Here is a 27,752-nt window from a genome sequence, read left to right as displayed (position 1 = left end):
AAAATGTTACCGCTTTCGAGTTTATCGCCAACAATTAGGAAAAAATTAATTATAATCATGTGGTTACCGAAATTCGATAAAATAACTCAAAACATGCAAAATTGCAATATACTCTAAACTTATTTCATGTTGAGGTATCGATAATGAGAAAGTAAGCAAAAACCATAGCAATATTCTTTTTAGATAGGTTATTTTTTTTTTAATTAAATAATATTAGTGGCTTGACTTGTGATATATCGTTTGATGGGTATCTTCCTTCTCTACTCAAAATGTTACCGCTTTCGAGTTTATCGCCAACAATTAGGAAAAAATTAATTATAATCATGTGGTTACCGAAATTCGATAAAATACACTCAAAACATGCAAAATTGCAATATACTCTAAACTTATTTCATGTTGAGGTATCGATAATGAGAAAGTAAGCAAAAACCATAGCAATATTCTTTTTAGATGTTATTATTTTTTTTTAATTAAATAATATATATTGGAACGGTAGTTGTTTTAATGTGTGTTTGTATGTTACATTAGTTGTCAGTATTTCAATTCAAGTTCAAAGTTCAATAACTTCAAGTCTGACAAATGGTTAGATTAACGGAAATGCATGAAATAACAGTGTTACAAATGATTAGTTACGGAGATAAAACCCGAACAGGAAGTAGCTCACCTATTTTGGCGATGTGGGGCAGATAAAAAAAAAGCAGCAGCCAATGCAATGAGTGTTGAACTCAAATTAGATGTGGTGCTTGAGTGTAGGGAAAACCCACATACATCGAGTAGACAGGCATTCACAACATTCAATATTAGCCATACATCGATAGTAAACATTTAAAAAAGATAAAATGCATACCTATGGAATGATACCTACTCAGGAGCGCATGGAAGACAATTCTGATAGAGAACTTATTTTTGTGAGCAAATGATGGGCATATTGGATGAAAATATCATAATTAGAAGACGTTGTTTTCTGATGAGTGTACTTTGTCTCTTAACGGTCATGCTAATCGGAAAAACTGCCGCTACTGATCAACGAAAAATCCTCACTGGATGAGAGAAGAACAAACGTAATAACCTCAAAAGGTTAATGTTTGGACAGGGATTTTAAGGAACCTTTTTCATTGAGGTCAACTTGAATGGCGATAATTATTTGGCACTACTTCAAAATGATGTCATTCCAAATTTACCAAGTTTATATACTGATCCAGAAAACCCTCAAACTCCAGTGAATACGATATGGTTTCAGCAAGATGGAGCACCACTACATTACCAAGTTCATGCCCGGCAATACCTCGATACAACATTTTCCAATCGGTGGATAGGGAGGCGAAGATCGATCAAATAGCCAGCGCCATCACCTTATCTTTCATCATTAGATTTCTCTTTATGGGGATATGTAAAGAGCAATGTGTACAAAACTAAAACCTTCAGATTTGAATGACTTAAAAAATCGAATAACGCTTGCGATTAGGTCGGTCACGCCTAATATGTTGAATAATGTTTAAAGACAGTTTTATTCGAGATTAAGATGTTATCAGGAGGTACGCGCTGAAATTTTGAACATCTACTTCCTTAATATCCATAGTTCTTTTTCGTATTCTACATTTCATTGCGTTTTGCATTACATATTAGTTTTTGAGTGTATTTTATCGAATTTTGGTAACCACATGGTTCAAATTTATTTTTTCTCAATTGTTGCAACAAACTTTAAAACGAATACATTTTGAATGGAAAATTAATAGACCTTCCAAACGATATATCACAAACCTATATGTCACATTCAAAAAATTTGGGGTTATACCTGTCATTCGAAGGGGGTTGAAGGTGAGGGTGGAATTTTTCCGTTGAAGTATGTCATATTACAATTTAAATTTGACGTGTTTCGGGATTTTGTTAAACTATGTACCATAACCGAAAAATAGTTTATTCCAATTGGCTTTTACACACTGTATGTTAATTGAGATATGGAACCACAAAAACATATGATTTAAAAACGAACAAAACTTTTGAAACCACCTAATTTTAACACAATAATTTCATTTCATCACAAAAAATCGCAAACTACATCATGGCCCCCAGTTAATAACAATAATGAATCAATTTAACTACTAAATTATCATAAGATTTTCAACACATATATATTTAGTAAAACTTTCATGGTTTCATGTTCCACTCCTTTTTCATAAATAGACTGTTTCTATGGCATGATTGCCTCCGCCTAATAATGAGCATTGTCTTGTTTGAAAATATAATTGCATTTTCAATAGTAATAAATATTTTGTGACTTTGGGTATCCAACTCATTAATATTTTTGGTAATTCGTATTCTGGCGAAGTCGGCAAAGTTATTCCTCTCATAAAACCAATATTTTGGAGAAGTTTCTAAGTATTTGAGTTTTGCCGGAGTTGCTTCATAAAAATTTGCAATTTCAATTGAAACAAGTATGGATGAATAAAATAACCCCTTTTGATGAAGGTGTGAACAGAATATTTTCCCCAAAGATTACAAGAAGGTGACAGGAATAGTAGAAATACAAACAAAGTACCGTAAAATATTTTCAGAGATAATAATTTTGAGAAGTGATAATACAGGTAGGACTTCCAACAGGATACCTCAGAAAACATAGCACGAAGTTTGGTGACGTCATAAATGTGAATACATATGTGTCCTTTTGGATACAATCAATGTTTGAAGGGCTTCAAAATCTGTAGTGGCTATGCGGTGCAAAAATTGCTGTAGGTTGTAATTCACATCAGGTTGTCAACACTTATATTTTTTCTGGTGTTGTAGTGAAGTTCTGGACGGTATTGTTTTAATGTTTGCTTATTTTTTAATCATTGAATATTCAACAAAATTCATACAATTCAAAACCTGCAACTCAAGACTAATAAATGAATCCAGCAACACTGTTATGTTTACGCCAAAATCAATGTTTGAAATACTGTATTCGTTGCGAATATTTTATCCAATAATGGCAGTATATCCCGCTTTTCATAAATCCATACCCTCATCACAGTTGTGAAAACTGAGATTTTATACAATTTGGAGAAATGGTGAGTCTTTTAATGTACTGATTTAACTGATAAGGTAGATAAGCTCTCGTTTGCATATCCTCAACAAAAGATAATGAACTCCAGAATAAATCCAAGCCATCAATTGAAAAAATTATACAGTTGATATGATATGCAAGAAAGATATGAGATTAACCTATACCGGGTGATTCTACAGTGGCTCACCCCTATAACTTTTTATTATTGGAGATAGAAAAATGAAATTTGGGGTTTGTGTGTTATAGTTTCATTTACATTTTTGCCACATTTACTTGCTTTGCCGTACTTCCGGCTTGACCGGAAATACCCCAACTTTCGATCTTTTAATGGAACATCCTATATATTTTACTTATTTCGATAGAGAATGACATTCTGAATTCAACAATACTTCACTTGTCAATATTTGACAAATAAAATCATTTTCATTCCAATTTTCATTTTTTTATCTAGAATGCCATGGATCATGTAAATCACTTCATTCTTGATCAAATAACATGGGAAAACTATGATTTTGAGGCTTATGACTTCACAGTCGTTTTAAGAAATATTTCACTGTCGAAAATATGAACTTGTCCAGTTAACTTAATTTTTTCAAATGGAATGGGGGTGGCTCATCGGTATTTTATGAAAGATCATTTCCTTACAAATAATACGATGCCGCACACTTTCACTTCATTTGCTATATTTTCCTGAATAATTGCAAGAAAGTCGCAAATTAGTCCATTAAAGTTATAAATTTTCAAAATGGCCTCCTCCTTGATCACGGCAAAATTTAACTTTTTCAATTGTTGCCCGCATCACATTGATTAGTTGTTCCTCATTGATATTCTGGAATACTACCCTTACTTTATGCTCTTCAAGAGTAGCTGATGTTGTATTGTAAACCTGCTTTTTAATTATTCCTCAGAGAAAAAACTCTAGCGAATGAGATCTGGTGATCTAGAATATGAAAAAGCAATAATACATTTATGTAAAAATATGACACTGAATAGGTACATAAGTGCCAATCCACTTTTCGCTCTTGAAAATTTCCTTTTTGCATCAAATGTATATTTGTTCGAGACCAGTACCTTTTATTATTCCTATTGAACATACCCATGTTGGTGAATCGGGTTTCATCTGAATAAATAATTGTAAATGGTAAACGTATAGCTTTTCTGTATTTAGTCAAAAACCAGTTGCAATAAGTCAATCTTCGGTTGTGATCATTATCGTGAAGATATTGGTGTAGTTGGTACTTGAATGATCGATAATTATATTTGTGAAGAATTATCCAAACAGACGAATAACTTATATCACACTCAGAAACAATTTGGCGAATTGACACCGTACAATTCACTTCAACATAGGCCAGCACGTCTACTTCTTTTTCTACACTGACGATGAAGTTGATAATAATAATAATAATGAAACTTTATTCATCTGAAGTAAAAACATACAGAATATACAAAAAAAGTGAGGTGAATGAGCGGAGTGTCAGCTAAGCAGTTTTTGAACTCATCCTTAGAAAAAAATGAAATTTGAAATGAATAAAAGAAAATTATAGTACATACAGACAATTTCAAAAAAAGATTATTATTCAGTCACCAAATCTTTTGTGTAAACGCATGAGCCACGGCCAGCATGAGGAAAGTGAACTACTCAAATAAATGCTCCTTTGATTTTTTTTCAAAGTTTTTCAACGTGTAGGATCTGAATTCACTGGGCAGTAGATTGTAGAATTTAGCTGTGTTGTATGAAAAGCTGCGAGTAAAAAACAGAAGACCTGTAGTGCAGTGTCCTGAGTTTCTCTAGTTGCAGCACCGATTCCTTCTGAGTTGATATGTGGTCGTATTCGAATGCCAAAAGAAAAGAAGGCAACTGTTTCAGATTCGTTGAAGACGAAGGGAATCAGATTGAAGTAATGCAGAGCCATAAATGCTATCGCAATATGAACTTTCGAAATTATTAGCGCTTCACCATAATTTTATTTGAGTTGTTTGGTGAGTAAGTCTCGATTTGGAAACAGTTGCCTTAAGATGTTAAAGGACGTTTGAATCAAATGGCTAACGTGTTTTGTAAAGCGCAGTTCAGAATCGAGCTAAAGGCCTAGGTTCTTTGCTTCAGTTACAGAAGGGAACGTCACCATTTATATGAATATAAGACTATTTTATGAAATATATTCGCAATTTTTTGGTCCAAAGATCATTATGCTGACTTTTTGAAGTTCATTTTCAGTTTATGACAAATCATCTAAGAGAACAATTCGTCAGGCCAGTCTCAAACCCTACACAGTAGGTTAATGGACTGACAGCTACTACTCCCCTGGCTAATACACGAAGGGCGTTGGATTATATCTGACAGGTGTCAGTGCAGGATTCTTCACAGAAGTTATATTGCGGCAGTTGTATCGCAAACAGCATATGCAGGAATAACTTCTGTGAAGAATCCTGCACTGACACCTGTCGGATATAATCCAACGCCCTTCGTGGTATTAGCCAGGGGAGTAGTTGTTTTCTGATAGGTGTCAGTCCATTACCACTACTGTGTAGCTGTTGAGATGGCCTGAACGATTGTTCTCCTAGATGATTTGATTTATAGCGTCTTCAAGTATGCCCACTGTATGTACACTCAAGTACAGTTGAGTATCATCTACGTAATGGTGAATGTTGCATTTTTCTACCGACTGATGGATACAAAATATACAGGCTGAATAGTAAAGGACCAAGGATTGATACTTAAGGAACACCTTTAGTTTACAGGCAGAGTCTCTGAGCTGATACTGTCCCCATAACTCTTTGAGTTCGGTTGGATGGATAAGTAATTTCTAACCAGAGATAGCGCATTCATAGAAAAACCGAAGAAGCTGAGTTTGACGCACAGGACGTCTAGTCAAGAGTCTCGAAGGCTTTACTGTGGTCCAGAAGTATTAAACAAGTTAATTTACTTTCATCTACTTCTTTGGCATTTCCTTCTGATTTATTTTCATTTTTTTTCCAGTTTTGGAAAACAATGCCGAGTGGGATGGCGACAATTACGGAACCTCTCAATATAAATTTGAACTGCATCAGTTGCATTCTTTTTCGTTTCTACATAAATTAGTAATATGTCAATTTTCTCGTCCCTCGTTTGCCATATCTAATTATAAACTACACAACAAATAATGTTTAAAAGTGACAGTATATTCATTAGCCTATTTGTTCAGGCAGTCCTAGCAACAGCATTGCCTAGTTGTGGATGTTATCGTGGATAACTAGACTCAGTGCATGAGTAAACCGAATACGTATCTTTGTTATTAGTTATGATCGTTTCTTGCAATTATTCAGAAAAATAGAGAAAATAAAGTAAAAGTGTGTGGCATCAAATTATTCGTAAGAAAATGGTTTTTCACAAGCCATCCGCTTTCCATTTGAAAAAATCAAGTTAACTGGAAAAATTCATATTTGAGACTGTGAAATAATTCTTAAAATGACTGTATAGTCATAAGCCTCAAAGTCGCAGTTTTCCCATGTGACTTCATCAATAATGAAGTGATTTACACGATCCATGGCATTGTAGATCAAAAAATGAAATTGGACAAAAATTTTTTCATTCATCGAATATTGACAAATGAAGTATCGTTGGATTTGGAATTTATTCTCGACCGAAATAAGTAGATATATATAGGATGTTCCATTTAAAAATCGAAAGTTGGAGGTAATTTCCGGTCAAGCCGGAAGTACAGCAAAGCAAGTAAATTTGTCAAAAAATGTAAATTGAACTATAATACATAACCCTCAAATTCGTTTTTTTATCTCTAATAATGAAAAAGTTATAGGGGTAGCCACCTTAGAGAATCACCCGCTATAGATTAAGAAGAATAAAATGTGTAACTTGATGTTGACATAAGTATTTCTGAAGGAAAAATAGATATGATTCATATAAAATAGGTGTCGAGATCCGCCGAACGAAAAAAAAAGATAATTTTAATCAAGGCATATTTTTGCATTAACAAAACAGGGTCAAAAATTCAATAATTGAATTGTTCATGATAGTGGTATCTCAGTCACAGTAACCACAAGAGTTCGTAGTCAAGCGTCAGTTTCAAAATTCAGATGCTAATGAAGTAACTACAAACTCAAATATTGGAGTGGTGGCAAAGTACTGCTTGAATAAAGTACAGAGTGTGCCAAATCGGACAATTTGAGAGGGGAAACTTCAAACTAAATAGATGAAAACTGATGGCTATGTCTGGTGGTCAAATTTCATGAAAAATTTGGTGGTGAAAACCACATATCGATATCTCTCAATTTTTCTGAGTTACAACATGTTTTTTGAAAATTTGCATTTTCGAAGAGTTGCTATAACTTTTTTCTTGTCAGAAGCGTTTCATTTCTATGGAAAAATTTCGAAAATATTTCTTTTCAAAAGATATATCAATGGTTATTGATACAGGGTGTTCCTTAAACACATGCTAATATTTAAGGAGGTAATTCTTAGATCCATTTTAAGAAAAAAACTTTCTATGGACGTATGTCCTAAACGCCTTAACTTTTGAGATACAGGGTGGCAAAGTTTTCAAAAATAATCAGTTTTTTAATAATAACTGAGATAATTTTGTAGACATCTTTGGCATATTTGGTACATATGTTCCATGCCTCAAGGCGCATTTTCTGATGTAACACAAATTTGTATTTTTTCAAACAGTGGCATCCCTACGGGTTTCGCAATGAATTTTTGGGGAAAAAGTACTACGCCAAAGCTTTCTTTTCAAAATAAAATCATTTTTAAAATCCTCATTCATTTTGAGAAAATTTGATCTCCTGGTATTTCTTTGTCCGACGCATGATTTTCACTCAAACAAATAAAAATCGACAGAAAGCAAATTAAGAAATTAGATCAATTCTAAAATGAATGAGAATCTGAAAATTGCTTCATAACGCATTACCAATTCCCTAATAATATTTGAAAACATAATCTGCAAAAAAATAAATTTTTCACAAAAACGAGTTTTTTTTATTTTGTGACAGTAAGTCTAAACGAATAACACAAATTTGTTAATTAGTAATAATACCAAAACTGATTATAAAAATTGTTGGAAGTGGCCACCTGCACTTAGTATGCATGCTTCCGCCCTTCTACGCATGGAATTACGCACCCGTTCAAATATTCCCGGCATATTTCGTATAGTTTCACACGAGGCAACTATTCGCTCTCTTAAATCTTCTAAAGTATTAACGGGAGTTTTATACACAAGAGTTTTAAGGTGACCCCATAAAAAAAAATCTAAACTGTTGAGATCGGGGAATCTTGCTGGCCATTGCTGAGGTCCTCCGCGACCTAGTCAAGGATTAGGATAAACTGTATTTAAATGGTTTCGGACAACTACACTGAAATGAGCAGGTGCGCCATCGTACATGCACCATATTCGATTCCTTAACGCAAGTGGCACATCTTCCAATAACCCAGGTAAGTCTTCTTCGAGAAAGTGTAAATAAAAACGACCATCAAGGCGTCCTGGTAGAAAAAATGGGCCTATTAGATGATCACCTATAATTCCCGCCCATACATTAACCGAAAATTGGTGTTGTTAATGGGTTTCGGTTATTGCACGGGGATTTTCTTCAGCCCACACATGATTGTTATGGAAATTTTGAATGGCATTCAGAGAAAAATTTGCTTCGTCTGTGAACAAAATTTGTGTCTCAAATTGCGGATTTACTGTAATACTTTGTAGATACCACTGACTGAAGTTCACACGCTGTGGAAAACCTCTGGGGAGTAATGCCTGCACTCTTGAAATATGGTATGGGTATTACAAAAAATCAACCAAAATACGCCAAACAATTTAATGACAAATATTCAGAGTTCTAGCGATCTTCCTCGTACTCGTCTCAGGATGTTCCTCGATTTCTTGCAGCACCGCTTCCTCTATTTCAGGAGTTCTTACTACACGAAGTCTACCTTCCGGAGTCCCTTTCTTGAAACTACCAGTTTCCCCAAGTCGACGATGAATATTTGAAAAGGTTCGGCTCTCTGGTAAGGCACGATTAGGATATCTTTCCTGATAAATGCGCCTGGCTTCTGTTGCATTACCATCGGCAAGGCCATATACGTAATGCATTTGCGCCATTTCCGCATTTACTGATATTCAGAAAAACAGCGGACTACCAAAATAACTTCAATAACACTTCAAAATCAATCAAAATGCGCTGTGACAGTTTTTAACACCAACACCTTACTTTAAACCAACATCAATATTAGCTACTGACGTTTGTACATACATAGAATTCGTTTTTTATTGCTATGGTGGGTACGCTGTTTTTTCTGCTTTCAATCTTTGAAAGAAATAACATATCGACAAACTCCATATTTTCAAGAGGTGCAGTAAATAAATTCTGCTACACGTCATTTATTCCAGGATAACTTAATTTATGTTTTAAAAATTATTAAGCGGTGCTGCGTTATGACGTAATTTTAATTGAGAACAGTGCATCTGACAACAAACAAATACCTTTTAGATCCTCAATTATTTTGCAAAAAATCTGATCTCTTAGTTTGCTTTCAGTCGATGCACGATACCGCAACAGATTTTTAAGGAATGTATCCTTAAGTAAAGCGATTTTTAATTTTTTGAGCAAAAACCATGCGTCGACAAAGAAAACCTAGTATATCAAATGTGCTCAAAAATGTTAGGAGATTTTAAAAATAATTTTTAATTCAAGATAAAACAGTGGCGTAGTATTTTTTTCGCCAAAAATATACATTTCAAAACTCGTACGTACGCCACTGGCAGAGAAAATTAAGAAAATTGTACATCATGGCATGGAACATATGTACCAAATATGCCAAAGATGTCTACAAAATTATCTCAGTTATTATTAAAAAACTGATTATTTTTAAAAACTTTGCCACCCTGTATCTCAAAAGTTAAGACGTTTAGGACATACGTCCATAGGACGTTTTTTCCTTAAAATGGGTCTAAGAATTACCTCCTTAAATATTAGCATGTGTTTAAGGAATACCCTGTATATTTCTATATATTTCACTAAAGCTTGAAATTACCTTTCCAAAAATGTAGTACACTTGGTATTTTGTTAGAGTTACCTTCGAAATGAGTTTTTATATGTAGACTTTGAAACGCACACTTTGATGAAGTAGACTTTGGTCGATGCGGCAATAAAACAGAATGCAAATCTTTACTGGTAGCTGTCAAATTTTGATTTAAGTAGTATAGATGCTCTTCAATTAGTGGTTTTGATTCAATTTTCAAACACATTCGCAATGAAGTAAGAGAATTATGAAAAACGGAATCAGATAGTCTGTTTTATACAAACCGAAGAAAAATGCAGAAGAAGCAAGATCACTTGAGGTATCAGAGAGAAGACAACCTTTTAGAGACATTTTCGCAAGATTCCACACACAACGCAAATTTGACAATATCAACAAGTCTACCAAAAACTAACGTTGCGAAAATTTTGAAAAATTACAAATTCAATCCATACAGGATTAGAAGAGTTCATCAACTCAGACCAGGAGATTTTGAATGCCGCATTGCTTTTTGCCAGTGGTTTCTGGAAAGTTGTAAACAAGTTTGTGATTTTTTGGTAAATTATATTTGGACAGAAGAAGCTTATGTGAGCAGTGGCGGCATTTTCAACAGCTACAATTCTTTACTTGGGCACAACAATCCTCATTCTAATGTGGAGTAGAGAAGTCAAAGTGTGTAGGCACTGGAGGACTGGATCCTCCGGGAGAAGGCAATATTGAGAGCAGATAGTTATTGGTTCACAGATGGATCGAAAACACCATCCGATTCTGGTACAGGTGTTTTAGTCGCAGACCCAAGACAGAGATATCAACCTGCCTACGAACCTATGCGACTGTGGAAATTTACGTTATTGAATTGTGTGCGGAGAGATTGGAAGAATCCAAACTCATACACGAGTCAATAAAAATATTATCGGACAGTCAAGCGGCGTTGGAAGCTCTTGGCTCCTACCGAGTAACGCCTGAATCGGTAACAAATTGCCAAAAATAACTCTCCTCCATAGGAAGACTTACAGACAGTCTCCGCTCTGGATTCCAAGCCATACTGGCCTGGAAGATAAGGGCTGCTGACTTCGTTGCAAAGGAGGTGCTGCAAGCAGCTTCATCGGACCAGAACCTGTTACTGGCATCGCTTCAGGCTTTTCCAAACAAAGACTGATCGCCTAGATGGCAAGAAAATTCATGGACAGGATTGGCTCACTCCAAGGCGTTTATTCGCCTTTCGAAGCTTGATACCAAACTGTTGTTGGACTACAATAGAAATGAACTACGATGTCTAACAGGCCTTCTTACAGGTCACAGTTAATTTGAATCATCATATGCAGACAGTGTATGTCACTTCTGTTTGGAAAATGATAAAACAGCAGAGCACATAATTTGTGCCTGCCCGCTAGGGACCCAATTAGGTTTTCAAGTTCGGTAGAGTAGTACTCTCACCATCCGACCTGAAAGACCACTCACCATATAAACTAATCGGCTTCGTTAAGAAGCTGGATTTATTTGGTCGAGTGTGAATAGGTGTGAGCTACAATAAACCTGCGGGTTGCGGTGGAGGGTCGAATAGATTCACTCACTTTGGACCTAACTAACATAACCTATTGAGTTGAAAAATTCGTAAAAACGTTAAAACGTTCAGAAAACGTGTCGCCTGTATGTGAAGGAATGTGGTAGACAGTTCAAACACATCTGAAGAAATATATTCCATTATTTGTTCTTTATCATTATTGTTATCCGTTTCATTGAAACTATGCGTTTTAATTGCTGCTGTTAAGTGTCTTTAGCCTTTAGTTACGAAAACGTATACCGCCAGATGGCAGTGCGATTTCGCCGATGAAATAAATACAAATCCTCCCTAATTCTAACTTGACCAGGCGGGTCATTCCAGGGCCGAACTTTATTCGCCGACGTGTTCGTTCTTCCAAATTACATTTTAGATTAAAACATGTTCGTTTTCGTGTTGATCTCAAAATTTGCACTAAATTGCAGATTATTTGAAAATTATGAATCTTTTATCAAAATTGATAAATTCAAGATGCGGACGAGATTGTGTTTAGGGCCCGATTTGACTTGCTATAGGAAGTTTTCGGGGTCAGAGATTATGAATTCTTTTGTCAAACTTAACGAATCAAGATGACGATTCCAAAGATATCGAACGAGATATGTGATTATGGTCGAATCGATTTGAAATTGTATGTGGTTTTTTTGGGGCGTAGAGTATAAATGTATTGTCAAAATCAATGAATTCAAGATGACGGACAAGTTGTGTTATCCGATTCATATTTGGTACAATGGGGTTTTCGGGTCGCACATTATGAATCTCTAGTTAAAATTAATGAATTCAAGATGGCGGCTTCAAGATGTCTGACGAGTATTGTGATTATAGACCGATTCGATTTAAAATTGGTATTTTGTAGTCTCGGTATTTTGTAATTTCGGAAATTCAAGAGGGCGGACTAGTTTTGTGATATATGGAAGACTGGCTTTAAGGTTCGAAGATAGTTATTTTTCTGTTGGAATTCAGAAATTCGAGATGACAAACGAGTTTTGTTATTAATTGTCAAATTATATATAACACTGGTATTTTGAGGTTGAAGATAATGAGTTTTTAATCAAATTTCAAGAATTCAAAATAGCAGATAAAGATAGCTATGGGTTATTTTGTGATTTATAGTCGTGTTCTGTTCAAAATTTATTTTTTCGAAAACATGAGCAGGGTGTTCAAAAAATCAGATCATACTTATGAATTAAAAATTGAGAAATCAAGTATCAGATTTTGTCTTTCAAGTAAGGGTCCTTTCACAATATCAATTTTCAGCATTAGTTCGAAATGACGAAAAGATTTTATGATTCATAGTCCGATCCTCAAAAATAATTCATCTAGGGCTCTCCGGGGTAAATTACTCATATTTTTCCTCAAAATGAATTCATACTGCCAGATATATTTTCAAAATTTAATGATTTTGAATATAATATTTTGCAGGAAAGGTCCACAGTTAAATAATATGTCTGATTCCATATAAAGGGTTAGACAATATAAGTCAATACCAATCGTGAATAATTCAATTCGCTGATGTGTATGCAACTGTTGAAAATAAATGAAATCCAACAATGTTTTTGCTACCAATTTTGATTGTAATCAAATCAAAAATAACGAAATTCGTCCAACATTCTAGAGCCTCCATCTTAGTATTTCTTAATATGAAAATATCATGAAGTTTTGTCCCTAGTAATGAATACCTGTAAAATTTCAAGCCAATCGGAAGATATTAGACTTGCAAGATTTGATACAAACGTGTACACACGCAAACATACAGATAGGTAAGTTGAAAACTATCTGGTTATTGTAGAAATTTTAATATTTCCATCTTTCGTTCGGTCAGAATGACTTTTATCTTTTCCTATTCCCAATCCGACCTGTGCTACATTTTGCAATGGCTCTATGATACTCTCTCTCTCCCTCACCAGACGTGTGGGAGGAGTTACCTGACAGGCGTGTCATTTAAAAGAAATTCATCTACTATTCTGACTCCAGATTCAAAAGTAATAATTAGTTTTCACTAGTCGACGGCTGAAGCAAAACTTTAATAGTTGACTTTGATCAAATTTGATATTTCCCATTTCGAAAGGCATAATGCAAGGAAATAAAATTCGTATAAATAACACATTCTTATTAAATTATTAACAAAATAAAGGAAACATTAAAAAGAAAAATGAGAAAGTCGTTTAACTGAGAAAATGATAGGCTTCAATACCGAAATGGAATAACACCAAAATATTCGTTAGTTTTGATGGTGGAATTGAAGAATAATGCCCAAAAATGAGAGAGAGAATACTTTTTATTCATCTAATATTCGAAAAATATTTTTTTATTATTTTTCCTTTATACACTCATACAATCATTCCTCAATCAGAATGAGAAAAATCGTTTCTGACTCCTTTTTTTTCAGGGATGAAGACCCTTAAAAGATTTCTCAACATTTGATAGCTAGCACTGAACAATTTATTTCTGTTTCATCGCCGCGTCTTCCAAAGCCATCAATAACTATTGATATCTCATTTGAAAAAGTTTTTCATACCACTGAATATTACGTATAAACTGCTTTGGAAGTGTTCTCATTGAAATAATAGGTTTTTGGCAGAAAAAAGTTTGAAAATGCACATTTTCGAAAAACATGCTATAACTCAGAAACGATGATGGATATCGATATGCGGTTTCCATCATCAAGTTTTTCATTGAATTTTACTCTTAGACACATCTATCAGTAATCATCTATCTATTTCCTTTGAAAGTGTCCAATTTGGGCCACTTTGTACAATTAGTTCAAGTGAGGAAATAATATTTCTTAAATCAGTGAACAGATAATGGAATGAACTAAAGAAAGCCATCCTGAAATATTGTATTCAGTTGAAATTTTATTGTTTATTCATGCGTAGTTATCGCTTACTGAATATATTCAGTGAACTGATGAAAAATGTGTATCACATGACTTCATTAATAATAAATGGTCAATTTCAAGAATTATTTTATACTGTTGGAAAAGTATTTGATCAGAGTATTGAATTTTTGACTTCTATCAAATAATCTATTGATGATTTCTCTTTAGAATTAAAAGAACCCATGCAGACAGACAGACAGATAAAATCCATTGAATGATTCTTCAGCCACCATATAATATCAGATCATTGCAACAGGTATCACGAGACCAAAATATTGTCTTGAAGGGAATAAAAGAAGTACATTTGAATGTTCATCCAAATATTTGTCTGAATTTATGAAAAGTGGGACGCCCTGTATTTTTTTTTGTTAGAAATGTAGGTACCTTTCCGGTAGTTAGTTTTCTTGTACAATGAAACTGCAATAAATTCACGCCAATAAAGCGATCGCTTAAAAAGCCATCATAGAAAGCAAACAATCTAAAAAGTACTAGTTCTGGGGCCCCAGTCTGCACCTACAATTCCCCAAACGGCAATTCACATCGAATTCACCATTTACTTTTTCTGTTCTCCAACAAAGTGCCCGGTAGCTGGATATCCCATCGAAACCATCACGTGGGAACGAGAGGGACAAATTCTGCCGACGATCCGACGGCAAAGAGTGTACGCTAATGGCACCCTGGTGGTAGAACAGACGCAAAGGAAAGAAGACGCGGGCACGTACACGTGTCAAGCGCAGAACCGGCAGAGAAACACGGCCAGGAGGGACGTCGAGGTTCAAGTCATAGGTAAAGTTATTAGCGTTCTACATGTACAGAGCTTGTTCGTTGTGTGTTCGGAATAAAGTTCGGAGCGTGTTTTTGTTAGAGCCGCAATTTCAGGAAGTTGTATAAAGTCGATCATCGTTAATATCTAGGTAGAAAATATGATTATCGGTATTGAATATTACTGGAATTTTTTCCCAACACCTAATCGTTATTTTTAACACCTCGACACGTGGTGAAAGAGGAAGATTAGTCTTCCTCTTTGATGACGATCACTTGATGATCGAAACACGTGTCGAGGTGTTAAAAATAACGATCTGGTGTTGGGAAAAAACTCCAGTAATATTCATTACTACACCAAAGGTTCATAAATTATCGGTATTTTTTGGGATAGTTTCAACTCAACGTTGATTCAGCTACAAACAATACAGATACACAATGAATCCTGAAGAAAATCATCTTTTGAAAATTACCTCTACCGAAAAAGAACTAAGACACGATCTGACCAAACTTCAGATGGAGTTTTTGTTAAAGCATTAGTTTGAGAAATTTGTTTATAATAGGTCGGTAATAGGTCGTAGCTCTTGTGAATTATTTAAGACGGTTTAACTCTCAAGAGACACAGTTGGACACAATACAGATAAAGAGCTATTTTATTAGTTTCTATTTTGTCCACTTCAAAGTAATCACCCTCAGATATAATACATTTGTGCTAGCGTTGTTTCCAATCCTTGAAGTAGTTCCGATATGCACTTATTGGTATGTCCTTTAGTTCTCTCAGCGATACGGTTTTCATTTCACCAACAGGAACGGAAAAAAGTCGCAGGGGGACGAATCTGATAAATACAGTGGATGAGGTGGATATGATTACGGTATTGTTTTTGTCCAAAATATTATGATTGAGAGAGCAGGTGCATTCTCGTGATGTAAATGCCACGAATTGTTTTTTCACAATGCCGGACATTTTCTTAGCATTTGTTCTCGCAAGCGGCGTATTACTTCAAGATAATGCTTTTTGGTAATCGTACGATCATGTGACAAAAACTGATACACTACTCTACGGTAATGGAAGAAAAAATTGAGCAAAGTCTTAACATTTGACCGAATTTGGCTCTCCTGGGCTCTTTCATCGGGACTTTGGTCATTTGGGAACGAATTCTGCTGCCACACGCTTCATGCCAAAAATTCCCAAAAAAGTTGCATGGCATGAGACAACTCATGTGCCAAAATCCTCAGCAACCTCTCTAATAGTGATTCGATGATTCCTCATAACAATTTTCTTTACTTTCTCAACATCTACAAGGTGGCTCAAAAAAGTGTGACATATCAAAGTTGTGTTTTTTCAGATGCAAAAATAATATGATTTCATATAAAATATTATGTACCTTACTATAACCGTTCTCGAGTTATTGATTTTTTTCATGAAAATGTTAGGACTAGAAATTTTGGACTATTGATTTCGATAAAACCATTTCTCAATATTATACATGTTCAAAGAAATCCCTGAAACAACTAAAAAAGGAGAATTAAAAATGAATAGCTGAAAATAACAATTATATTAGGCAAAATTAATCTAAAATGAAAGAATAGTGAAATAAAATACAAGTAACAAAAAAACGATTGAACGAAAAATGAAAAGTAAAGTATAAAAATCACAAAGAAATAAAATGAAAATATGAATAAAAAGTTAAGAGATTCCAAGCCACGTTATTTCACGACGTTTCGATTGTTATTATCTACAATCGTCTCCGGATGAGTTATCTCTTCGGGTCAGTTATCTCTCGTTTCATTTTGGAGTCCTCTATACCTAACCTGAATAGTTTTTCAGATATTGGCTTTTTCAAATAGTACCAAGGTTTCATTTCAATGCATTTTTTCAATCGAGATAACCCGGAAGCGATATTTGCTTGATTCACTCACAGAATTCTTATTGATAGTTGTAACACTCATCTTCAGCGAAAATATTTACTGCTCACTAAAATGAAAATTATCATTCACATGTTGTGGAATTGACCGCGGTGGTAGTGCGCCCGACTCACGATCGGAAGATCGTGGGTTCGATTGAACCCACGATTCGATTGAAGCTGGAATGATTCTCCAACCGTGTTAGGAATCACACGTTGAAAGGTAAGACCCTTACCTTAGCTCCCACACGTTCTCAACTTTTGAAAGTTGTCGTTCGTATGGGGGCGACAGCTGATTATCGGAAAAAACAGATTTTGAACAGATTTTTTTAAACATTCATATTTTAACAGTAGTTCATTGAACCGACTTTACAATTTTTTTTTATTACTCAATTGAAGCAACAAATGTATTCAATTTATAGTAGACACTCGAAATGATGACCATCTTATTGAATATGAAGATTCACTCTCTCTATTCAATAACATTTGAGGAGTCACTCTTCGAAAAGCAGCCTTTATTCTCTCCTCCGTTTCCAGTGTAGTTGGAAGAGTATCGTAAACCTCATTCTTCAAGTACTCCCATAGGAAAAAAATCGAGGCAAATCAAATCTGGTGATCTCACTGACCAATTTTGTGGTCCTTCCCTACCAATACATTCATTAGACAAACACATATTCAAAAACTGTCTGACACTGAATTTGAAGAGCTCCATCCAATTGTAACCACATCCGTTGTCTGACATTCAGCGGCATATTCTCCAGAAGCTCAGGCAGATCATTTCGTGAAAATTGTAAAAATAATCGGCCATTCAAGTTTCCATCTGAAATATATGGTTCTATAACTTGTGTACCTAAAATTCCTCAAACAGACCATCTATTCTGGTGATCCAGAGTGAGGAAAAAATGAGGATTCATATCACTATGATAATGGAAGTTGTGTCTGTTCACTGAGCCATTGAAGTAGATTCATCAGAAAATAAAATGAAAGCCAAGAATGTTCATCCTCCTTGGTGATCACCATTATTGAACTTGTTTTCCTCAAAACGAGAAAGAATTATTATTGATGTATATGTAAGGTAATATGCTTCATGTGATCATAATTGAACAGGTACCTTAGGTAGAGGTTTGAGTAATTTTTGGAGGTAGTCTCAATTATGGTTACCTGTAGTATATAAATTTTAGTGTATGCAAATCACTTGATAAAGCTACTGTGCTAGCGAAACACGATGTGATATATTTTTCAAATAAAGTTTGTGAGGTGTAGTTTTTGTCCGAAATTATAAAAAAGTGATAATGATTTTTGAACATCCTGTATAATATTGAGAAACGGAGTATATCAAAATCAATAGCACAGAACTCCTTTCATGCTTGTGCAGAATTCGAAGAAATGATTTCGACACATTCCGATGTTATTTTATTTTCCAACTGTACCTAACATTTTCAAAGAAAAATCAATAACTCGACAACGGTTATAGTTAGGTATATAGTTCCTGGTATGAAATCATATGATTTTTTTCCTGGCCTATTCAAAAGTGTAACGAAATACAGGGGGTTCTATTTGAAAAAACACAACTTCGATATGTCACACTTTTTGAGCCACCTTGTAGACTCCATAATAATTTCTATTTGCAGCCTAAACGCATATACACATAATTAAATGTGATGATTATCGCAAACATTCTAATATTCGAACAACAGTCTATCGAAGTTAGCTTTCATAATGACCAATGGATACGAAAGTTTCTCAATGTCATAATAATGTATCAGAAAATATAACCATTAACAGCTTTGTCCAGAGTAGACAAACACTGTCATAGATATGATTCTACTTTGGGGTTACGGAATTCTATGTATCCAATGTATTAGCATTTACCCAACCTAGTATATCTAATATATTAAAGACAACAAGTTGAGAAAACTGAAAAAGTGATATTTCATTTCAAAACTTTCTCTAAGATGCACCTAATTTCTCATAACTGAATATTTGATAATCATTGTGAACAGTTCCACCCAAACCATTCGTTGGGAATGCTGATGTTGACATCATCCGTGAGGGAGAGATTTCAATAAAAAATTTCGTAGCCAAAGAGTAAATATTTTTCTCTAGGTCATATTATTAATCTTATACTCAATATCACATGGTTGATGAGTCGTCCCAGACTACCAGTCAGTAATATCTCTTAAATATCGCATTTTTTTCAACACTATTTCCACAACAGGTATTTTGAGAAAAAATTTTAAATACTTTCAAAACTAACTGAAACGTATACTAATAAAGTAGCTGTTAGATGATCAGTTATATCGGTGACCCACATATTCTCCTCATACTGAAAAATAAGGCATCAAATGAACAATAATTGAACAGATTTTCATACTCAGTAAACTTGAGGTATTTAAATATTCAATGAACCTTCACATGGGATGAGGAGCATCAAGTTGAATTGGGAAATATAATCAATATATCATTCAATAAGCATACTAATTGGTGAATGCGCTATGGTCATTCAGAATATAACTTTAATGTACTGGCTACTTAGTTATGAATGTTTCATTAAATATGGCTATTTTGATTCTAAACATCTGGGATCAGAAATAAATTGAAATAATCTATCAGTTTGAAATAGTTTCAGTTCACTGAAAATTTGCCGTAAGAGTTTCATTTCAAATAGAACAACAAATTGCATTCCAGTAAAAACGAGCCACCCTGAATCAGTCATTTGATATCGCATATTACTGTTTACTATTTATACTATATAGATATACCCTACAGGTGTACTATCGCGAAGCTAACGCTATTTATGCTATATAGATATACTCTACAGGTAAACCCTACAAGTGTACACAGGTGTAGGGTTTACCTATAGGGTATATCTATATAGCATGAATAGCGTTAGCTTCGCGATAGTTCTTCCTCTTGAATATGATCGCTTGGTGATCGAAACACGTGTCGAGGTGTTAAAAATAGCGAATTGGTGTTGGGAAAAAACTCCAGTAATATTTATTACTACACCAAAGGTTCCAAAAAGTGCATCATAAGTATTTGATCGCTTGGTGATTGAAACACGTGTCGAGGTGTTAAAAATAGCGATTTGGTGTTGCGAAAAAACTTCAGTAATATTCATTACTACACCAAAGGTTCCAAAAAGTGCATCATAAGTATTTGATATTGAGTTCGTAAAAATTCCGTGAACGCGTCATTTTCAGTTCTTAAGGGAATTGACTTTCACGTTGTTTAGTCACTCTCTCCTCTCAACAAACCACATGTCAAAAATGAGAATAATAGTCGAGTTTTTGAAAGATGTTCAGTTCTGTGTCCAACTATCTAATATTATCAACATCATAACGATAAGAAATGTAAAAAAAATAATTACCTAAGTTTGTATTTAATTCCGAACTAGAAAGTGAAACTGAACAGAAAAATTTACTCGAATGTTTAGATTGACTTCCATCAACTTGCATACAATAGTATGAACGAGTTTCAATTCCCTGCTTCACATTCTCAAGAATATCAGATGTTGGTCGCCTACAACACCGCATTATGTAAATAACTTATTCAAAAAATTATCAATGAAGCAAAATTTTCAAAGAACGCAATGTTTAATCCACTATCATTATTGGGGTTCAAAAATCCCCACCTTGTCTCAGGAACACAAAAATGTCGGATAAGAGAACTCAAATTCAAAACAATATTGCTGGGTATGTGATACGGTAGTTCAAAGATGTCACATGTAAAATGTTAGATGAACAGGACGAAAAAGAGAGAGTCTGGTATTACTAGAATGGTGCTTTATCTCATAATACAGAAATCGCTCGTTAACGGAAAAAAACAAATTTCAACAGAAAACTGAAAGGTAGGTTACCCTGCCAGACTGAAATCCTCTGAATCATTTGCTGACAAACTTCAATCTGTGATTCAGAAGTCAGTTATGAAAATAAGTTAACTAGTTTAGTGATCAAATAATTTTCTGAAGACGGGTTAGTTGTTTTTTTAATTCAATTCTGTTACTCAACCAACATTTCTTTAAAAATATAAGATTTAGTATAACCGAAGTGACCACACCTTCCAACATTGACTGCATTGACACTCGCATGTATATTTTTATGAATTCCTGACAATGTGGTGTACTGTTTTTGAAATTTCAAATATTGGATAAAGGGGTTCTAGTGTACGGAAAAAAGGCAATTGTGAATTTAATATGACGTTCCTCTCAGAGGGATTTTCAAGTATTCATTCTGTATTCAATTCCAGGATCTGTTGTATAATCGAACAAAAACTATTCCCAAGAGCTTCCAGAATGCTAAGCGAGTCGCAGAATAATAGTTATTATTCTGCGACTCAGATTAGATTATTTTTCAGAAAACTTAGGGTTCACTAAGTTGGGTTTCTGCAATATCGCAACTAGCCTAGATTAACAACGTCTCGTGATGAGTTGCAAAGGCTCTTTCAATCCTTACTTCCCAAGGAGATACATACATCTTCCTTCGTGATCATTTTTCATTTTCTATGAATTTATGGAACGAGTGATATCCAAAGAGCCTATTCTTGAACCGATGTTTGAGCCTTGTGCACCTTGTTTGAGCCAGGTTGTAAAGTGATTGTGAAGATATTGCTACGCAATAGTTCCACAAACGTATACTTTTTCTCAAAACTAGTCTCTTCAAATGCTTTTTGATAGAGCCATATATAAATCTCTAAAGCTAATCGAATTGCAGCATATTGTATGGTATATGATATTTTGAGTGTTGATTTGAGAACATATAAATTAACGATGTTTTCATAATCCATTTTGAAAAAATAAGGGTTCTAGAAATCCTCCCCTTCACATCGAATACAGCAGCACCTATTTATTTCATTCCCATAGATTATTTGATAGGCATCGAACCGGACTGAGTTGATCATACATCTAAATGGAATATTTCATATATGTGGCTCCTATGTCAACTTGCAGTCAAAAATTACATCTAGAAAGCTAACTTGGATATTCGAGTATTGTGAGAGTTTCACATAACAGTTCACAAAACCGCATCACGCTACAAAATAGCTTCTTCAAGCATTGTAGTACTATTCAAAAATGCTTGAGGTAGCTATTATTTTGTAAGACACGGTATGTGAGCTATCCAGTGAAAATGTATAATATTATAAATGTGAATGTTTGTGAGGATGGATGTATGTTTGTGACTTTTTCACGCCTAAACAAATGAACGAATTTAGATGAAATTTCACATAAATACAGCTCATACATCAGAATAACATATATGCTTTTTTTGAGAACAAAACACAAGCACAACAAGAAACTTTTCAAGGTATCTTAGAGCGGTGCCTGTGCGAAAGTGATTCACAATGGATTCGAATTGCTGGAGAATAATTCCATTTGTATTTGAATCCTCTGGATTACTTTCTGACAAACTTTGATATGTGATTGAGAAGTCGGTTATAAAAATGAAGTAGCTAGTTCTCAGGAAGTTTATTCCACATGAACGGCGTTCTCCAAATAAAATAATTCTCAAACAGTGAAGTTTGAGTTGGAACTCAAAACTATGAGTAGACACAATCCATCCCGTATTTCTGATATGTACCGCTCTTGTAGAAATCAAATGTGCCAAGTCACTTGAACACTTCTCGTGAAAGTATCTATAGAAGAGAGACAATTCTCTAACCTCTCTTTGATGTTCCAGACTATCAAAGGTTTTGAGTAATTTTGGTCATACTATAACGATAAGTATCAACTAATTGCTCCCTGAGAGCTATCTTGACGTGGGCTGCCTATACCGTTGGAGTTACATGCAGATAATGTAGGTACCGTAAGATTGTTCATCTTGAATAGTTCTGAATAAAAGTTCGATATAGCATATACCTCTTATGTGGTAGCCACTATATGCAAAGCACTGAGCCATGAATACGATTAAATTGAAAACTTTTTTCAAAATGCACATATTAGAATATCTGTCAAATTCTTATAAAAATTGATACAATTATCTTTTGAGTATTTAATATAGATAAACTTTGTTTTTTACGCTAAGTAATTTGGACGAATCGCTTGAAAGTTATCACGATAAGATTAACCATTACTCGTCGCGTCTACTGTAAGATAACGGGGGACGATGCGAGGGGGCGGTTTAAGCAATGAAACGCCATCGGCGAGACCGCGACCCGAACGCGGGCAGACGCGTGAGGGCATACGTCGCTGACGGTTTGTAAGTTTTGCGAATTTTTTTATGGGTAACATAATTCGATTTTCGAAACTATTCATTACATTCATTACTTAGTGCAGTTGCCATATTTTTCCGTACTGCATTTTATAAGTGAAAATATAAATTACTAGCTGTTGCCCGCTCTTATGTACGACCGAAACTACTGAACCTAGAATCTTGAAATATGCAGGTAAGTTCTTTGTATAGCATATATGAGCATCTGGAAAGGGAATCAGGAATTGCCACCCCCAAGGAGGAAAAATAAGGATTCAGAGATTGTATTGAATTACGTCAGTTTTGAATTTGGGAACATGAAGTTTTGGGTTGATTAAAAATGTTGTAACTATTTGTTAAAAATGGTATGTCACGAAACTTAATGTGACAAACCAAATTCTATGCAGGCGAAGCAGCGGGCAATAACTAGTATAAGGATAAAGGATATTTGAATACGTTATAGATTTTCATCAAGTATCGATCAATTACATCACATACCGAACTTTGGGCTTGCACTCAGTAGGTGGTCGAACAGAATTTAACATGTGCAGGCCATTGACTTCTCTTGAATGGACAAAAATAGAATTTAGCAAATATTTCATATATACTGTTTTATTCATTACCCTATAGATTGGCTAAAGTAATAAACTCAAATATTTGTCCAATAGCGTTTCCAACTGGATACTTGTTCGAACTGTTCGAACGAAAGTTAGAAAATGTGTGTCACAAGACAAATTCAATTAAACTTCCGCAATATACGAAACAGTAGGAGACTCTAGGCAAAATGGAATTTCACAAATTCTCAAACAGAGGGAAATGCGAATTTTTATAAGTACTCGTATCGTTAGACTTTCACTTCGATGAATGTACCCTGTATGTAAAATTTGAAGAGACGCTCATATTGAAAATTATTCTTGTTCCATAATCAGAGAGGTAATTCAAATAGAATCAACAGTGTTTTTCCGAAATATGAATAATTTTGATTAGTTGATATTCATGAGATTTCTAAATCAGAGGTTGGGTATTTGAGAACTCACTCCATAATTCTCACTACAATATAGAACTCATTTATGTAACATTTCATCAACTACGTAAAGTTCGCATTTCTGAACTTTTTAAGTTTTTCAATAGTAATGAGACAGTAACGAACCACCTGAAGATCTCCACGTTCAGTAGAAAATGCTTTCTCATTTTATGTATTTATTTAATTGAGTAAGAAGAAAATCCATTATTTTTCACTTCTTGAATAATTCACTAGTTTCTTCAAATATTTTCGAAATTCATGTATCATTTTCACTTTTGGATTCAGTTGAAAATATTGTTTCTGAACTTGTTTTGCCTTCATATATCTATTTAATAAATGAAAGTCGTATTCATTTTGTACTGTGAACAGAGTTTTCTTCCAGAGTTGAATTTAATATAACAGACATGAATTGGAACATTTATCATAGTTATTTCATGAATTTAAAATGTTGAAGACACTTTTCTCAATAATTTGAATCATTTTGTACGTGTCATACTCCTGTTCAGGTAAAAAGCTTTACCCATATCAGTCTTTTAATTTGTTGTAATTGCAACCAATCATACTATTGAATCAAAAAGTATGTTCATTTGCATCATAAAATTCACAAATCACCATCCAGCAATGAATAAGAATCTTTCCAAGAATAATTTTTAAAAATGTATTATAAATATGTAAATATGATTCTGATTATTTTCAGGTAAGAAACTTTACCCAATTCAAAATATTCTCTTTCAATTATTGTCATTGCAACAAGATTTACAATAATACCAATAAATGAATAAGGAACTCCATTTGCATAATGATATCCTCAAATTACCAACCAGAAATAAGTATTAATATTTTGAAAAATTATTGGTGATTGTACAATTGGTAATTTGGGTATTCTTGAGTTGGTAATATTTTCTTTCTCCCATTTGTCATAATTGAAACTGATTAAACAATGTTATCGACGTCGGTATTGATGAAAATTTCACACTGGAGACGAAAAATTATTATTTGAGACCACGACCACAAAAAGCACAAAAAGCAGGTGAAAATCGACGCGTTCAATAGATAGGGTAAAATAATTTTTGAAATTTTAAACTCGAAGAAGTTATAAGGGTGATTTGTAGGGTCAACCGTTTTTCCGATTTTTTCACTCATTTTATTCCTTTCCACCTCATGGGTACAAATTGCAAATTACACATTGACAAAAAGTATTGCCACCGAAATGCTAGATGAAATCAAAAATTGATAGTAAATGGAAATGTGTAATCAGGGCTTTCTGATGTATCAATAACAGTATTATTATGTTTGTGCAAGTATTCTTAGTAGAAATGTCCCGGGGCAGTAGCCCCGCCTGCCCTCCCCTAAATCCGGCCCTGAATAACAAACTGTGCAATATCACACATTTCTGATGAAGTTACGTAAATATCTCCCAATGAAATGTTGGCATGATGTTTACAAAAAATGAACTAATGAGAATTTTCACGCACTATGAAGAACAGATCTGCAGAGTTTAAAATTTATCTCGAAATATACAGGCTGATTCACGGTGGATGGCACATTAGACGTTTCTGGTGAACCAGACAACGGATCACTTTGAAAATTTAATGGAGGGCATATTCGGACATTCTCTAGCCAACTAAAATATTTTCGACAATGCGGTGTTGCCGCTTCTATTAGAAAGCAGTAGCAACTTTGATTTTTCAAATGGAACACTCTGTATATAATATTATTTTTGGAATCTCCAACAATTGCACGACAACTTTTCTTGATATTTCCCTATACCTATCTGTTACCGTTTTCGAAATAAAAATTAATTTCAATTTTTTTCTTCGAAAATCATGACTTCTAAAAATGCCGATATCTTTCAGTTAAGAAGTACTATGATATCGAAATTTGGTTTGGAGTTAGGTGATACTTGGACACTTCCCACACGTCAGCCTAATCTCCGTTACTTCAATACAGGGTGGTAAAAAAATACAGTTTTTTCGTTTGCTTGGAAAAGTTGCTGAAATTTGATTATTTTAAATGGAACACCCTGTATATTATTGAAAATTCGGAAAGCTGCTGAAATTTGCTTTCTTTCTATGTATTTCATACCTATACCTAACTAGTCAAGTTTCGGACTTATGAACATTTATTTGAGAAAATGTCCCTTCAGAATGGTATTTCCATTCGGTATTTGGTAAGCAGGCCATGATTACTATTTGACAGTAGCGTTGTGACATTCTCCTAATAATATCGACATTTTCGTCACTTCAGAAGTTGCAAATACCTTCAAAACGATGGAACAAAACTATTCTAACGAAGTTCTTATGAATTTGTTTATTATTTTTGGACAGTGTGACAAAATTATCAGCAGAACATGTAGAAAGTTCGATGAAATGTATCCGAATCTACCGCCAATGAACCTCAAGAAATTTATACGAATTCAGAACAATTTCAATGCATTTGGATCAACTTTGAAAGCACCAAGAAACTTGCCTCGACCCGTAACTTTCGAAGACAACCAGATTAATGTCTTAGCATATTTTCACGCATTTCCCGAGTCATCGATAAGAAGTGCTGAAGAAGATTTGGGTATAAAATATTCATCGGTCCAAAGAATCTTGCGAAGACATAAAATGCATGCTTATAAATTCACCAAAATTCAAGCAATGAAGCCTCAAGATCCTCAACAGAGAGTAGAATTTTGTGAAATGTTGTTGACACCCATTCAAGAAGATCCACTTTTTTTAAATAAAATTATTTGGACTGATGAATCGAAATTTTCGAGAGAAGGGATTTTCAATAGAAAAAATCGTCATTATTGGTCCAGTGAAAATCCTCACGACACAAAAAAAGCCGGATTTCAAGAAAAATTTAGTTTTAATGTCTTCTGCATGTTGATGGACAACAAATTGAGGTACGTGATATACGAGGAGTCATTAACATCCAGAAGCTACCTGAATATTTTGGAGAATACTGTAGACAGATTCGTGGATAATCTGCCACTCGAAGATTATCGAAACTGTTGGTACCAACTAGACGGAGCTCCTGCACATTGCACAAGAGAAGTGAGCGCAGAACTAGATAGACTATTTGACGATCGGTGGATGAGGCGCTTGGGACCATGGAATTGGCCAGCGAGATCACCCGATCTTAATCCATTAGATTTTTATTTGTGGGGAATGTTTAAAGAAAAAGTTTGCAAAATACCCATGCGTTCGAGAGATGAATTGTTAGAAAGGAATGCCCAAACATTTGAAGATTTGGATCCCAATGAAATCAGATCTGCCACCACGAAAGCAGTCAACACCCGCATTGTGAAGTGCTTGCCAGCGATTCGAACATATTTTGAAATATTCCACATGATTGTTTTACTTTTTTATAATTATTCATATCAATATTTCCAATTTCAAGTT

General features: G+C 34.4%; 2 protein-coding genes across 4 annotated transcripts in view; both read left to right on the top strand.

Moving 5' to 3' along the window:
• Positions 1–27,752, top strand: part of Sema1a (Semaphorin 1a) — a 1,123,890-nt gene that overhangs the window by 780,181 nt on the left and 315,957 nt on the right. The window lies entirely within an intron of this gene.
• The window catches only part of LOC141484915 (cell adhesion molecule Dscam1-like), a 65,487-nt gene that overhangs the window by 3,530 nt on the left and 34,205 nt on the right, over positions 1–27,752 (top strand). The window contains exon 3 of the mRNA XM_074180614.1: positions 15,067–15,274. Within this exon, the coding sequence (XP_074036715.1) occupies positions 15,067–15,274 (208 nt within the window). The remainder of the gene's footprint in view (positions 1–15,066; positions 15,275–27,752) is intronic.

Source organism: Leptinotarsa decemlineata, unplaced genomic scaffold (genome assembly GCF_025532065.1).
Source record: "Leptinotarsa decemlineata unplaced genomic scaffold, Ldec_3_MD MMD2_tig00026299_RagTag_RagTag, whole genome shotgun sequence".
NCBI classification, from domain to species: domain Eukaryota; kingdom Metazoa; phylum Arthropoda; class Insecta; order Coleoptera; family Chrysomelidae; genus Leptinotarsa; species Leptinotarsa decemlineata.
This window is presented reverse-complemented; position numbering and strand designations above follow the sequence as displayed.